At 43.8% G+C, this 17,662-nt stretch overlaps 1 protein-coding gene across 1 annotated transcript; it reads left to right on the forward strand.

Moving 5' to 3' along the window:
- Nucleotides 1–16,521: 16,521 nt before the first annotated feature.
- Nucleotides 16,522–16,893, forward strand: LOC138356409 (piggyBac transposable element-derived protein 4-like). The gene has a single exon (XM_069312549.1). The coding sequence runs from the start codon at nt 16,522–16,524 to the stop codon at nt 16,891–16,893; it is 372 nt and encodes a 123-aa protein (XP_069168650.1).
- The last annotated feature ends 769 nt before the right edge of the window (nt 16,894–17,662 follow it).

Consider the following 17,662-nt stretch of genomic DNA (forward strand, 5'->3'; position numbering starts at 1 on the left):
ACCCACATACACTAAATAATGTTGTGAATAATGAATTAAAAAAAGTCCACTTATGGATGTCAACGAACAAACTAACATTAAACATCGAAAAGACTTACTACATCTTATTTAGAAGCAAATCATCAAATGCAATTCAGCTACAGATAGACAACATTAACATCAGTAATAAAAATGATGGCAAGTTTCTTGGCATATTCCTAGACAAGAGACTCAACTTCAGCACCCACATTCAACACATAACTAAGAAAGTCTCTAAGACAGTTGGTATACTCTCCAAAACCAGATATTATGTTCATAACTCTGCTCTCCTCCCACTATATTATGCACCAATCTACCCCTATCTTAATTATGGTATCTGTGCATGGGGGTCTACCACTGCAAACCACCTTAAGCCCATCATCACGCAGCAAAAATCTGCTATCAGAATAATAACTAACTCTGTTTTCAGACAACACTCAGCTCCCTTGTTTAAATCCCTAAACTTGCTAAATATTAACTCCCTCCACACATTCTCTTGTGTCAACTACATTTACAAAACCCTGTTCTTAAATGCAAACCATGCTCTGAAACTCTCCCTGGACAGATGTAATAGGACCCATTATCACCACACCAGAAATAAATATCTCTTTGATATCCCCAGGGTCAAACTTAATCTGTGTAAACACTCTATGCAAATTAACCACTGCACTGCGCAAAGCGCCTTTAGGCGCTCTGAGATTTGTGCTTTTTGTTTTTTAATTAGGCTATATTTTAATACTTTTAAATGTTTTCATTACTCTTTGTGTTTTGAAATGGAAATAGTTGACTTTGGAAACATTTTGACATTAACTTTACCTGAACAATTATAAAAATAACAAAAATATATCCTTGAGAATTGCACCAAGACATTTTTGCCGAAAATGGGTGAGCAGTGCAGGGGTTAAGGGACCTAGTCTATGGAACTCACTCCCTAGTGAATTGAAAAACTGTAAAACTTTTGCCTTATTTAAAAGCAAAACCAAAAAGTACCTAATTTCATCTTCTTAGTTTCCTACACTGAGCTTTAAATTTGCTCTGTACCTAGTGTTACCCAATCTCCTAATTTTCATGTAGTATCAAACAACCTTATCATTGTGTTCATTGCTGTCTTCTTTTATGTGCTAGCCATATGCTGTATTGTGACTACCAATTTTTGTCAACTACCATTCAAGCTGTCATTGCAATCATTCTTATATTGTTTCTGCTGTATTGTGCCTACCAATTTTTGTCAACTACCATTCAAGCTGTCATTGCAATCAATCTTAGCTACCTATGTGCTTTAATATACTGTACCTACAATTTTCTCTCATCTTCTTTTTTTCATTCCATGTAACTGTTATCATTTTTTTTGTCTATAAATTTTGCAAGTATTTACCTACTTAAAATTTTCTTAGATTAAGGACCTGCCCGAAACGCTGCGCGTACTAGTGGCTTTACAAGACTGTAATTACCATATTATGTATCCTCACATTCCCAATGTACCTTCTTGTATATGCATAAATAAATAAATAAATAAATAAATAAATAAATAAATAAATAAATATATATAAAATGCTGAACTGTCATATCAATCCTGACCTTAAAAGCTTCACTGAAGGTTGTAACAGAACCCATGAGCACCACACCAGAAACAAATACCTTTTTGATATTCCAAGAGTATGACTTAATCAAACTAGAAATGCTCTACAAATCAAGGGACCCAGAATGTGGAATGACCTTCCCAATCATGTTAAAGACTGTACCTCTCTCAACCAGTTTAAGATAAAAACTAAGCACTACCTAATTAACTCCCTGTAACTTACCTTACCCCTATAATGCCAACCCATGTCTGCTATTTTTTAAACAATGCTGTTTGTCAACCAAATTGTATTTTTTGCTGTTTTTCTGCCATGTTCCCCCTTTTTTTTTATTTTCTCAACACATTTTATACTTTAATCTCAATTAGTATTAAGTTTTAGTCTTTTTTTCCTGCCTGAAACGCTTTGAGTAATAGTGGCTTTAGGCATTGTATGTACTAGCTCTATCTATAAATTCATCAATATTTGTATCACACCTTGTATGTATGTACTTTACCTGAATAAACATTTGAATTTTGAATTTGAATTTTTGGAAAGGGAGCGTGGGGTAGATAGAGGAGTGGCAACTAAACAGAGGCATGAGTTAGAGGGAGACTTGCCACGCTGCAGGGTGGGATGTTGTGTTAATGGCATCAGCTGATCCGTGGTGCTGCGGCAAGACTGTTATCTGTGTTTGGCTGCTGGTGGCGCCAGGTATAAATGTGGCACAGGTCAAATGTGGCCCAATTTGTTGGTTGACTGGAGATATTTGGCCAGCACTTTGACTATTTCATATTTTTAATGTAACAAGAGGTCACCTCCTCCTAATATATGCTCAATGGTAAAAGATATTTTAAGTGCAATAAATATGTGTTTGAAGCTTACTCTGGCACTATGATGTCGGAAACAGTGAAGGATATAGTGTTCAATTGTTTCTGACACATGACAGTGGATGCATAGTTCATTCATGTATGTGCTGTATTTAGAGTTGTGTGCTGCCAGTTTGGTGTATCCCAGTCTTAATCTGGTCATCATTACATCAATTTCTCTGCTTTTATATCTGACATTCAAGATTCCACCTCTAGATTTAATGAAGATAAGCTTTAGGCTGCACAATGAAACTTTTTTAAGCAACTTTATTGCTGCTGCTGCTAATATCAACTGGGAAACTGAATTAGGTAACACAATGAACATCAACCTAGCAGTGCAAACATAACTTCAGAAAACTCTGAGCCCCTATAATACCCACTGTCCAATGCTAACAAAACAAGCCACAACTAAAAGGTTAAACAATCCATGGCTCACTAAGGGTATACTTAAATCTATTAATAAAAAACATGACCATGAAAAGAAGTATAGGTTTGGAGTTATCTTCAAAGGAGTTTCAAGGAGATACTCATCAATGCTGTCTAAAATAATTAGGAGACCTAAAAGAAAATACTATGAAAATAAATTTGACCAAATTATGGGCAACATTAGGGAGCCGGTCGGCTGAGCGGACAGCACGCTGGACTTGTGATCCTGTGGCCCTGGGTTCGATCCCAGGTGCCGGCGAGAAACAATGGGCAGAGTTTCTTTCACCCTATGCCCCTGTTATCTAGCAGTAAAATAGGTACCTGGGTGTTAGTCAGCTGTCACAGGCTGCTTCCTGGGGGTGGAGGCCTGGTCGAGGACCAAGCCGCGGGGACACTAAAATGCCCCGAAATCCTCTCAAGATAACCTCAAGATAGAACATAAGAAAACATGGAGCACTATTTCCCAAATATTAGAATAATTTTTTTTTTTAATAAAAAAACAATACTCCTATCCAATGACGATGGTGTGCTTTCAGCCTCTGACATTGCTTTTAAATTCAATAGTTTCTTCTCATTCATTGGCACATCCCTAGCAAATGATATCCTGTCCTTCCTAACTAATGTTAAGGACTACCTTACAGGAAACTATCCAGAGTCTATGTACCTAACTCCCACTCATTCCTCTGGTGTTAATGAGATAATCCTTTCTCTTAAAACACAGTCAAGTGTCCTTGCTGAGATACCAACTCTAATTTACAAAAAAGTCTCCAGATTTCTAGTGCCAGCCATTGCGTTGCTCTACAACAAATCACTTGAACTCCAAACCTTTCTGGATATTCTAAAAAAAAGTGAGAGTAACCCCAGTCCATAAATGTGGTGATCTCACTGATGTCAACAATTTCAGACCTATATCAATTCTGCCTACCTTGTCAAAAATATTTGAAAAGCTAATCTATATGCAGCTTTACTCATATCTAGCTAAACACAATATACTTAGCTCTTGCCAATATGGCTTCAGATAAAAAAAAGCACTAGCAGTGCAATGATTAGCATGATTAACTTGATACATGCAGCTTTTGATAAAAATAAGTTCCCTGTTAGGTTATTTGTTGACCTATGTAAGACTTTTGACACTGTCAATCACCACTACCTTCTTCTTAAATTACATCATTATGAAGTAGAGGTCACTCCCTGCAATACCTTCAGTCTTACCTTCGTGACAGGCTCCAGTATGTTTCTGTGAATGATTCCATTTCTTCCACCCCTATCCATCAACAATGGTGTTCCACTGGGCAGCATACTTGTCCCTCTCCTCTTTCTCATCTACATTAATGACCTTCCAAATGCCTCTCAACACCTCGACCCAATTTTATTTGCTGATGACAGAACCTTCATTTTCTCCAGTCCTAACCCTCTTACTCTGAATGATACAGTGAATATTGAATTAAATAAAATCCATCTTTGGCTAGCTGCTAATAAACTCACCCATAACATTGACAAAGCCTTCTATATTTTGTTTGGTAATAAATCCTCAGATCAAATTAGTCTAAGAATAAACAATATCCAAGTTAGTAACAAAGTAGATGGTAAATTCCCTTGTGTTCTCATTAATAACAAGCTGAATTTCCAGGGCCATATTAAAAATATAGCAAAAAAAAAAAACAGTGTTGAATGTAATGAAACGCCATTTCCTGGGTGAGTTCCGGGGGCTCCCGGGCTATCCAGGCTGAATGGATATGTATAATTTTCTGGCATCAGTCACAGTGCTTGGAGTTCTTACCTACCAGGGACCACGAACCAGAACCTGGCCCCCTCAGAAAGGCATGAGGAGCAATGGCCTATAGACACCCCCCTGTGTTTGGGAGCATTCTATGTCTGCCATCAACCAGGATAGGCACCCCCAAAACAAACCCCAATTCTGGTGAAAATATTGCTACTGAAAGCCAAACGAGTGGACAGAACTCCCCAAACAAAATTATCAAACTAGCATGAAGTCATCCCTTTACCGCACCGCCGTCTGCACAACCCCCCTTCCCAGGGAAGGGAAAGTGGGGAGCCCCAGATCTTCCGCGCCGGCAATCCAACCGGCAGTTCTTAGGTTGGTTGTCAAAATACGCGAAAAACACCACCGAACGGAGGGAGGGAGGGATGCCGAGGAGCCTACGGGCCTCACCCAGAAAATGGTGTTTCATTACATTCAACCCTGGTTTTCTGGGGGGGAGCCCCATTGGCTCCTTGGAGCTACCTCACCATAGATAAGGAAAAGAGGGAAGGATCCGGGAGGCGGATGTCACGTGTCCAAACATAAAAACAAGACCACAGACAAAACTAAAGGACCCCACAGACAACCCGGGAGACCCAAATCCCAGAACAGGAAGGAGGGAAGGAAGGGAATCCGAGCAAACCAAACGCGCCCCAGAGGCCAAGGCCAAGACACGCAGAGAACAGTGAAGAGCCACAATCGAACAACAAAGGAAGCACCTCGGCCTGATCAACCAAGCAGCAACACAAGGACCCCTCCGGAAAGCAGCAGACCCCAACATTACCTGAAAAGGAGACTGCAACAAACGAACAACCTACCACGAGTACCAAACAAGGCAGAAAAAACATGGGCGCCGAAGGAGAGCTAGAAACTCCCTGATCCGACCCTGAAGGTCAACGCCAACAGAAGGAGATCTGAAAAACAAAACAAAAACACACCAGAACCGAAGGGATCACAACAAATTGAGGAGAAGAAAGAAAAGAGACCACCCGGCCAACGACCAAGATGGCACCAGAAGAGCAAGAACAGTCCGGAGGCGAAAATAATGCCCAAAACAGAAAGCGGAAAGGAGCAGAGGAAACAGTAACACCGAACGCAAAATGGATTGACTCTGCCAGCACCACTCAAGACAAGGCGACAGTACACAGCACCAGACGGCGGTCCTAGAACAACCCTGAAGGAAAAGTCAAGACAACCTTATCAGAGACCAAAGAACCCTTCGCAGTGATAGAAAACCGGAAGGACCGCCAGGCTACACACTGCCGCCGAGACGAAGCATGCAGGTGGGAAAACAACAACGAAGCCACCAATGCCCACACAAGTGACGAGAAACTCGAGACAAAAACCCGAGATGCAAAGACTCGAGGGGAAGAACGAATCAGCCTCATACGAGGCATGACCGATCCGCAAAAAGAGGCGAAGCCGCAGGAAGACCCTCGTGATCGGAACCAAGTAAAGCAGTGCCCCCAACCAAGGCCAGCAAAAACCAGAAGGACGGCCGCCAGGGAATCAAGAACCAAATCCTGGCGAGCTGAAAAGGAATCAACCCAGGTTAGCCGCCAAGCCCCCTCCAGGAGGAACCCCACCCCTCAGGACCCCTGAAGGACCAACAAGGCTAAACACCGAAGAGCCAGGGCCTAGGCAAAGAGAGGCCAACAAGAAAAATGAGCACCACGAATGAAAGCACGAGACGCGAAGCGAAAAACAGCGACCCCACAACCCAAAGGAGCAGCGCAACCAGCTCCAGCAGGGAAGAATGATGCACGTGTCTCCGAGGTATACATGTGGAGAACGACGCAAAACATGTACTGCAGGAAAACAAAACGTACGTTCCGGAAAAGGAACAAAGAAAAGCTGTAGCCAGGATTGGAATCCAAGCTACCCCTGTCCCAAGAAAAGGAACCAGTAGGGCAGGAACGGTTGATCGGAAGTCCACAACTACCCACAGACATTGCATCACAGAAGCCTGCAGTGAGATACAAAGAAAAAAAATTAAAAGAACTCAGTACCAAAACTGAACAATGGGGTAGTCCAAAAGCAGGGAACTGAACATGGACAGAGGCCCACCCCAGCACCCAACATCAGTATAGCCAATAAGCACCGACCAAGATACACCGCCATGTGTAACATAGAGGGAGAAAAAATGGAATTAGGCAAGGAAAAGACCGGAAACTGGACCAAGTAGCAGACGGTAACGCCATGTACACAACCAACTACTGTATATCGTGTGTTGTGGGTGGACGCACATACACAGACGGACACCATGGATATCAGGGTGCAGCCAGGCACCGAAGATAGGCAAGGAAGGAGTGTCCAAAGATAGAGACCGAGTCAAGGAAGGAGAACACATAAAGCACGAAACCGAGGAAAAGAAGAGTGTCCAAACATCGAGAAAAGACCCAGGCGCCGAAAAACTAAACAAAAAGCACTGAAATACGGGGCTGTACCCCACAGCACAGCGAAGAACAAGATACATGGACAAAGTAAAGGCACCGTAAGACCCACGCAAAGTGTCCAAGCAAAACACACAACACCTAACACCCCAGCAAGTGCCATTGATGCTACACCCTGTCAAGTGGGGAATTGACAGGATAGACAAGGATGGAGTATGTAACACTGGTGGCACAAGCACAATGGGACACAAGCGGAAGCTGAGAACCGAAGAGCCACAGAGACATTAGAAAGAACTTTTGCAATGTCAGAGTAGTTAATAAATGGAATGCACGAGGAAGTGACGTGGGGGAGGCAGATGCCACACACAGGGGAAATGTAGACAAGATAGAGCCTGGTAGGCTCAGGAATCTGTACACTTAAAGAGTAAAGAGCAAAGGGAAGGGGAACATGTTCCTGAAAATTGTATATACCAACATAGATGGAGTGAGGTCAAAAACTTTGGAGTTGCAAGATATAATTTAGCTTAGGGTCCCAGATATTGTCGCATTATCAGAGACGAAACTTGAAGGAAATATATTTAATGAAGTCGTATTCCCAAGGGGCTATTCAGTTTGGAGACGTGACAGGAAAACTAGGAAGGGGGAAGGACTGGTTGTGCTGGTGAAAGAACAAATAAAGGTAAGAGAGTTAATATTTGAAAACCCTCGAGATATTGACATAATGGCATTGCAGGTCTGGAATCAGGATGATAAGCTGATAATTTTAAATGCCTACAGCCCACCAGCAAGCAACACTTGTACAAAGGAAGAACTGGATGACAAACGAGAGGGCATCATAATGGTAATGATAGATATTATTGTACAAGCAGATAAAGATAAATCACGACTGTTGATACTGGAGGACTTCAACTTTAAAGCAATAGACTGGGAGGCCTATGAAGCAAGAACGGAGGACTTTTGGACATGCAGATTTGTGAACCTCATTCTGGAGACATTCTTGTATCAACACATAAAGCAGGCCACAGGAATGAGGGAAGGAGATGTATTGTCAGTACTGGATCTAGTATTCACCAGGAAAGAAGAAGAGATATTTGACATCTAGCACCTTCCTCCCTTGGGAAAGAGTGATCACGTTTTGTTAGACATTAAATATGCTTTAAGATATCATCTAGAAGAAAATGGGGACATTGAAACAGTTGATAAACTCGATTTAAGGAGAGGTCACTATGGGAAACTTTGAACATTTTTTAATGAGTGTAATTAGACAGACTTGTTGATAGGCAGGGAAGTAAATGAAATGAAATGTATGCCAAATTTTGCAAAATATATGATGAAGGCACACAAACATTCATACCAAAACAGAGATGCAGGGCCAGAAAACAGGATTGGTTCAATAGAAATTGTGAGAGGGCCGGAGACCAAAAAGACACAAAAATAGAATCAATATAGGAAGAGGCCAAACCCCCAAACATACCAGCGATACAAAGATGCGAGAAACAACTATACAGCAGTAAGGAGAGAGGCAGAAAGAAATTTTGAAAAAGGGATAGCGGATAAATGTAAAACAGAACCGGGCCTATTCTACAAATTCATAAACAGCAAATTGCAGGTAAAGGATAATATCCAGAGGTTGAAAATGGGAAACAGATTCATGGAAAATGAAAAGGAAATGTGTGAAATATTAAACAAAAAGTTCAAAAGTGTGTTTGTACAAAATTAAATCTTCAGAGAACCAGACACAATAAGAATTCCTGAGAACAACATAGAGCGTATAGAAGTGTCTAGAAAAAAAATGAAGTGGAAAATATGCTAAGGGAGCTCAGTAAGAACAAAGCAGTTGGGCCAGATGGAGTTGCACCATGGGTTCTGAGAGAATGTGCATCTGAGCTCAGCATTCCACTTCACCTGATCTTACAGGCATCCCTGTGTACAGGAGTCATAGCAGACATGTGGAAAAAGGCTAACAGAGTTCCAATCTACAAAAGTGGCAGCAGGGAAGACCCCCTCAATTATAGACCTGTATCATTGACAAGTGTAATAGTGAAAGTATTGGAAAAATAATAAAAACTAAATGGGTAGAACACCTGGAGAGAAATGATATAATATCAAACAGACAGTATGGTTTTCGATCTGGAAGATCCTGTGTATTGAATTTACTCAGTTTCTATGATCGAGCCACAGAGATTTTACAGGAAAGAGATGGTTGGGTTGACTGCATCTATCTGGACCTAAAAAAGGCTTTCGACAGAGTTCCACATAAAAGGTTGTTCTAGAAAATGTTCTAGAAAACTGGAAAATATTGGAGGGGTGACAGGTATCTTGAGGTTATCTTGAGATGATTTCGGGGCTTTTTAGTGTCCCCGCGGCCCGGTCCTCGACCAGGCCTCCACCCCCAGGAAGCAGCCAGTGACAGCTGACTAACACCCAGGTACCTGTTTTACTGCTAGGTAACAGGGGCATGGGGTGAAAGAAACTCTGCCCATTGTTTCTCGCCGGCGCCTGGGATCGAACCCAGGACCACAGGATCACAAGGCCAGTGTGCTGTCCGCTCGGCCGACCGGCTCCCCCTTTTAACTTTGTAAGCTTTTAACATGGATGAAAAATTTTCTGACTGACAGAAAAATGAGGGCAATAATCAGAGGCAACGTATCGGACTGGAGAAATGTCACAAGTGGAGGATCACAGGGTTCAGTTCTTGCACCAGTGATGTTTATTGTCTACAAAAATGATCTACCAGTTGGTATACAGAATTACATGAACATGTTTGCTGATGATGCTAAGATAATAGGAAGGATAAGAAACGTAAATGATTGTCATGCCCTTCAAGAAGACCTGGACAAAATAAGTATATGCAGCAACACTTGGCAAATGGAATTTAATGTTAATAAATGCCATGTTATGGAATGTGGAATAGGAGAACATAGACCCCACACAACCTATAAATTATGCGAGAAATCTTTAAAGAATTCTGATAAAGAAAGAGATCTAGGGGTGGTTCTAGATAGAAAATATCACCTGAGGACCACATAAAAAAGTTGTGCAAGGAGCCTATGCCACACTTTCTAACTTCAGAATTGCTTTTAAATACATGGATGGCAAAATACTAAAGAAATTGTTCACGACTTTTGTTAGGCCAAAGCCAGAGTATGCAGCAGTTGTGTGGTGCCCATATGTTAAGAAGCACATCAACAAATTTTAAAAGGCACAAAGACATGCTACTAAGTGGCTCCCAGAACTGAAGGGCAAGAGCCACAAGGAGAGGTTAGTTAAGAGGCATTAACTATGCCAAAACTAGAAGACAGAAGAAAAAGAGGTGATATGATCACTATGTACAAAATAGTAACAGAAATTGATAAAATTGATAAAGAAGATTTCCTGAGACCTGGAACTTCAAGAACAAGAGGTCATAGATTTAAACTAGCTAAACACAGATGCCGAAGAAATATAAGAAAATTCACTTTCACAAACAGAGTGGTAGACGGTTGGAACAAGTTAGGTGAGGTGGTGGTGGAGGCCAAGACCGTCAGTAGTTTCAAAGCTTTATATGACAAAGAGTGCTGGGAAGACGGGACACCACAAGCGTAGCTCTCATCCTGTAACTACACTTAGGTAATAACACTTAGGTAATAACCTGTTGATTGACAGGTGAGAGGCAAGAACAAAGAGCCAGAGCTCAACCCTCTCAAGCACAACTAAGTGAGTACAACCAGCCGAGTACCCCACCAAAAAGCGAGAACCAGCACCAGTCACTCGACAGTCACGCAGATGACACACAGTCACATGCAGAACAGGCACACCACCGTGTCACTACACAGCTGAGCCATGCAATGTAACAGGAGCATCCCTAGTGGAGAATGTCCAGAGGTGCTCACCCAGCAGAAGATGAGGGGCAGGACAGCTGTGGAGGTGGCGCCACTCCGAGCCACCCTACACCCGTAAGCAGAAAAAAGAAAGAGGTGACGTCCCACACATAAAATCCAGAACACCCCCTCCCCCCCCAGAATCTAGGGGGCTATGACTGGAGAGAGAAGATGAACAAGAGAGGCGGAAAACCGAGAGAAAGGGCACGGAATACCAACATGTGTACACCGCCCAGAAACAAAACAATCACCCCAGCCCCAGCGCCTGAGGTACGAACCACACCACCTATCGTCCGAATGGTACGGCTTGTACACCAGACGTACACAAGTAGCACACCACACCATATGGAACGAGCCCCTAGCACACCTCATCATGCTGTGAAGGAAAGACGCTTTTCGTCCTATTTCTGCAACAGAGGCCGGCCGCCCTTTGGATGAGAATGAGAAAACACCAGTCGTACAGACACATATCGTACATACACCAGCAAGGTGTACATAACGAATATGAGGAACGTCAAAACAGAAAGAATCAAAGAGGATCGCTAACCAACGAGAACCGTGACAAGCAAGCACAAAAGCAAGGAGACAGGCATTAAACATGCCAAAATTAGAAGACAGAAGAAAAAAGAGGTGATATGATCACTACGTACAAAATAGTAACAGGAATTGATCAAATTGACAGGGAAGATTTCCTGAGACCTGGAACTTCAAGAACAAGAAGTCATAGATTTAAACTAACTAAACAAAGATGCTGAAGAAATATAAGAAAATTCACTTTCACAAATAGAGTGGTAGATGGTTAGAACAAGTTAGGTGAGAAGATGGTGGAGGCCAAAACCATCAATAATAATAATAATAATAATAATAATAATAATAATAAATAATAATAAATTTTTATTCAGGAAAAGTACATACATAGTTGATTTACAAACATAATGTTGGATTTATAGATAGAGCTAGTACATACAATACCTAAAGCCACTAATATGCATAGCGTTTCGGGCAAAGTTCGGTCAAAGTAGTTTCAAAGCATTATATGACAAAGAGTGCTGGGTAGACGGGACACCACGAGCATAGCCCTCATCATGTAACTACACTTAGGTAATTACATACAGGCCCATAGACACCCGTGACCAAGGGACATGCAGGAATCAAGAGACGAAGGGAACAGTATCGCAACAAAAAACGCTAAAATGGTGAGGAAAAGGGGAGAAAAGCACCCCAGGAATGATGGAACCGACGGATTCTAAGGAAGACGGAACCAAACCCGGGGAGAGGTAGACCCAAAACCAAGAAGAACGCAAAGGGGGAAGGAAAAACCCCACTCTGAAGAACTGCCAGCCCCGCTCCGAGGGTACATAACCCCCAAGTGAGGCAAAACTAGGACTCCCCCAGGCAACCCCTCCCCAACCCCAGGAACCCGGGAACCCCGAGTCGTTCCCCCAAAGCCCCAGCCCCACAAGAAAAAGCCTGGGCAGCCGTACAAAACACTAAGGAAACACTGGTCAGACCCATACGGCACGGCTGGAGGAACAGGCTTGAATGCCTCCGCCACTACCCCAGAAGAGGAAAACCCCCGAGACTGCCTGAGTCTAAACCCAACCAGATCCTGCCCCAACCCCAAACCCCACCTATGGGTCAGAGCCAGAAGCAAGGGAAAGGAAGTATGCACAGAAGGGGAAGGACTAGGAGGAGCGGACGGAACCAGAGCCGAAGCTACTCCCACCCTTAAGTCCGGACACCAATAACCAAAATGAGGCAGTCTCGGGGCATCCGGGACTGCAACAACAAAGAGCGTTGCAGCAACCAAAACCTAGCATGCAACCCCGCAGCTGCCTGCACCCTCATAAAATGATCAGTGGCCTGAGTGAATGGGAGCATGTACAGACAACACCCGTCGCACGACTCTGGGTCAAAAGAAACACAGACCCAACAGGCAGCATAGTAGAGGCACAACCAGTAAGTGTCACCCTGAGACAAGGGGACAGAGCAACCCTCAAACTCGCAAGACGCAAGGGGGAACTCAGGGGTCACATCCATCGGACCACGTAGCCCCCGTGGGGTTTCCCAGGGCCCTTAGCCATGGTTACACGCTAAGGGAAACCAAGGCAGGGTATTGCGAACCGGCACCCAAGACTACCAAACAAACTTCTAAAAGCTGAACCCCTGGGACGTGTCCACTCACAGGGGTCTAGCGGGGAGTACCACCAAACAGAAAATACATATATAAATACCCCAAGAACAGCAAGGGGCACCACAAAGGCAGACTCCCCCACCAGGCAAAAACAAAAGAAAAGCCCCGCAAGAGGACAACGTACCCAGACGGAACAGAGCTGGCTGATGTTATTAGTGAAAACTAGCTGTGCACTACCCCGCGCCCCTACCAGTGGCGAAAACTACCTCTTACCCAAAGACAAACCAGGGCAACAAAACACCAGCTGACCCCAAAGGTGGCCAAGTACTGAGCAGTAAAAGACACAGGGGAGGTAGATCCCAAGGTGACTTGAGGAAGGTGGCCCCAAGCCCCAAGGGCAGTACTTACAGGGCACCTAGGGAAGGTAGCCCTAGATGCATGCAGCCTGAGTACCGTGGAATATGACACCTGGCTCACGCACCACCGGCAGAGACAGCCCACACCACAAGGCACAGAACTGAAACAAAACTGGAGCCAGAGGCACCCGACCGGCCAGTAATCACATCAGCCAAGAACTGGCAGTTGGAATGCTGGCGTTGAAGGTCTGGAGCTTCCCCTTCCTCCTCCCAGGGAGGGGAGGGGTTGCACAGACGGCGGTGTGGCGACATGATGACGTCATGCTAGTTTGATGAGTTCTGTCCACTCGTTCGGCTTTCGGTAGCAATATGTTCACCAGAATAGGGGGTTTGTTTTGGGGCGCCTACCTTTCAGGGTGCCTATCCCAGTCGATGGCAGACATAGAATGCTCCCAACCACAGGGGGGGGTTTCTATAAGCCATTGCTCTTCGTGGCTCTCTGAAGGGTTCTAGGTTGTGGTCCCCTGGCAGGCAAGAACTCCAAGCAGTTTGACTGATGCCAGAAAGTTATTCATATCCATTCAGCCTGGATAGCTCCAGGGAACTGATGGGGCTTCCCCCAGAAAAGTTTCTAAAATTGTTGGGATTCTTTCTAAGATCAGATATTATGTACCTCGCCCTGCCCTGGAAACGCTCTATTACTCTCATCTATCTTTATCTCAATTATGGTATTTGTGATTGGGGTTCTACTACCCAAAAAGTTGCCCTCTTGGCACGGTTCCCAATCATCTACGTCCTCTAATTACTCAACACAAATCTGCTATTAGAACGATACAAACTCTGGCCCCAGACAGCACTCGGCACCTTTACTTAAATCTTTGAATATGTTAGTTATCAAGTTACTGCACATTCTCTCAAGTGTACTCTATACAGTGGGGCCTCAATTTACGATGGTAATCCGTTCCCAGAGACGGATCGTAAGTCGAAGCAATTTTTCCCATAAGAAATAAAGGGAATTAAATTAATCCGTTCCCCACCCTCCAAAATATTAACTTACAAATACATTTTATACTGAATACAATTTTTCTCTAACTACAATACAGTACATATGTTTATCTTACCTTTATGGAGGACTCTTGATGGCGTATGGAAGATGGTGAGGAGGGGGGAGGAGAGGTGTTACTGTTTGGAAGGGGAGTCCCCTTCCATTATAACATCAGGCAGTGAGGACTTCTCTGGGGTACACACTCTGGCATGTTTTGCCTGCATACCACTAGGACCTGCTTCTGGCTCACTGCTTGATTTTCTCACTAGAAATCGTTCCATTGAAGATTGTTTTTCCCTTCTTTCCAACACTTGTCTGTAGTGAGGCATCACAGTGCCATTAAAAAGATCAATGCAACGGGCTGTTACAGCTTTATCGGGGTGATTCTTTTCAGCAAACCTTTGCAGTCCTTCCCATACTGCACACATTTTCTTAATTAATGAGGAAGGGACGTCCTCTAATGCCGCCGCCTCCTCCTCCTCTGAAGATTTATTGTACTGCCTAGCTAGTTCAACAACACTAGTACCATTTTCATGTTTACATATGACCTCTTGTTTTTCCTCTATGGTCATTTTTACATGTCTTTTCATATGTTGAACCTTACCACTGACTTTCTTGGGACCCATGGCGTGATATATAATAATCAGTTTTATGTTCAAAAGGCAAAAAAATCACCACAAAAACAGAATTTCTTATAGGCATGATCGTCCCTAAGCGGGCAGCTCTAGTAAACTGAGGCAGGTCGGCCCGCATGACCAGGAACCACACGCTCGGTCAACCCAAATGTGTACCAACAAATATCGTTAGTCGACGACACTATCGTAAGTCGAGTCGCATTTTTCTATCAAATTTACATTGTAACTCTAAATTATCGTTAGTCGGGGCAATCGTAAGTCGAGGTGCCACTGTATCTTTAAAACTCTGAACCGTAATGCCAACCCTGACCTTAAACGCTTCCTAAAAGGTTGTAACAGAACCCATGGGTATCACACTAGAAACAAATACTGTACCTATTTGACATTCCAAAGTGCGACTTAACCACACTAGAAATTCTCTGCAAATCAAGGGATCCAGAATGAGGAATGACCTTCCCAATCACGTCAATGGCTGTACCTCTCTCAACCAGTTTAACCACTGTACTGTGCAACATGTCTTGAGGCTCTCGATGGGTGGTGCACAATGCACCTCAGGGCTCTCATAGGTATAGTGTACAATTCAAAAGTGGCACGAGGTGACGCGGGTATGAAATGGATGCCCGAGGCTTCCAGCGATCGTCCGCTATTTAAAAAAAAAATCCCAGCATGTCCCTGGGCCATGGAGGATCCTCAGTTTCAAGGAAGCAACCATATCTGACGCATCGTCTACGAGCTCCTGGTCCACGGTCAGTCACGGTCCAGCAAAACGACTCTCAGAGTACATGAAATACGGGACATATTGTATGATGATGGCACGATGAATGATGACTCGGACAATGGTCATGAAAAAGACCTAATATAGGGGTCGGGCTCGAGTGATGGGAACACAGAGGTGAACGATGTTGCGAGTGTGTACCGTACACGTGCCTTGCCTGGCCTGCTTCGCCGCCCTAGGTCAACACTGCTAGAGTCACCATTACCATGTGTATCCCCCTGATGTCAGTTTATTTAGTAATACTACATGTGATGAATCATTCTCAGGCTTCAGTGACATAGGCTCCAATACAAGCAGTGTTGACTAACCGAGTACAAGCAGCAATGGTGTTACTAGGCGGGGTTTTTCTGCCCCAGCAACACGCCAAGGCAAGAGGCAGCGAGTCACATGGCCTGAAGACAAAGACGACAGTGTTCCCTCAACATCAGGTGTTCATGGTAGGCCTATACTACGCAGAACACACTCATCTCCTGGTATACCCATACGCAGCTCTACCACAAGACGACAGAGCCATGTTTTTGGGGCCCGTGGTGATAGTGCTCATGCTAGTGGTGGCGGTGGTGTTGGTGCCAAAGCCAAAACCACTGGAGTACTTGCGTGGGAGGATTGTGAGACATTTGTCCCACAAATTCCAACATTTGATGGCACCGATGTTGGTGTGACACCCTTATTCCCCCTATACTGGTCATGATATGGCTGAAATTGATTATTTTATGGCATATTTTGATCAGGAATTCATGGACCATCTTGTTGCAGAGATGAACAGATATGCTTACAGCCTCATTGACTCTGGTATTTTACCTGCCTCTCACATGACACGTTGGAAAGACACGACAAATGAGGAAATGTATGTGTTTTTAGCGTTGTGTATGATGATGAAGCATTCAGAAAAACACGTGATCCAGGATTATTGGAGCAAAGACAGCCTTGTTCCATCCCCCATGTTCAACAAGTACATGTCACGTGATAGGTTCCTGCTGCTTCTCAGGTGCCTGCACTTTGAGAACAATGATAATGAAGAAAGACAGGATCCATCCACATGGGATTCTCAGGCAGTGTCATGAAAATACTCATGGAACCGTTGTTGAACAAGGGGCATATCCTGTTCACAGACACCTACTATACCAGCCCCTTGCTGACCAGATTCCTCCTTGACCACAACACCGGCGTATGTGGCACTGTCAAGGCCCACAGGAGGAAAATGCCAGTGTTTGGCATTGGTATTGCAGTGGGTGATTGTCAGCTGTGAAAGTGTTAACAAATGTTATCAGTGCGCTGGAGAGACATATGCTAGGAGAATATGTTGACAACTATTCACACCGGTTCCATGTTGGACAAAGGCAAAATGAACTTTGCAACACGGTTCCCAATATATAAACCTGATTGTGTCATAGACTTCAACATAAATATGCGGCTAGTTGATAAATTTGACATTTTGATTGGTGCCATCGAGTGCGTGCGAGAATCTGTGAAGTGGACGAAGAAATTCTTTTTCCACCTCATTGACGTTGCAGTACTGAACTGTTTCAATATTTATCTCGTGAAAGCTGACAAGAGACCCCCAATACGTACATTCAGTGTTGCTCTAGTGTCACAACTTCTCATGAAGTATGGGGTGGAGGGCTATGTTGCAACGTATGAGGTGCCAGCAACAATGCCTCAAGCAGTTCCTGACAAACTCAGGGGTAAGGACATTCTGGCTGTACACAAGCTTGGTTATATGCCAGGCACAGGCACACAGGACAAAAGTAAACATGCCTACATTGTCTGCAAGAACACACACCATAGGGAATGCAAGTGAAGATGCATCTGCATCTAGTAATTACCTAACTG

This window comes from Procambarus clarkii, chromosome 72 (genome assembly GCF_040958095.1).
Source record: "Procambarus clarkii isolate CNS0578487 chromosome 72, FALCON_Pclarkii_2.0, whole genome shotgun sequence".
NCBI classification, from domain to species: domain Eukaryota; kingdom Metazoa; phylum Arthropoda; class Malacostraca; order Decapoda; family Cambaridae; genus Procambarus; species Procambarus clarkii.

Excerpts from the sequence above, each read along its gene's own strand:
- LOC138356409 (XM_069312549.1), top strand. The coding sequence starts at position 16,522 with ATGGCTGAAATTGATTATTTTATGGCATATTTTGATCAGGAATTCATG.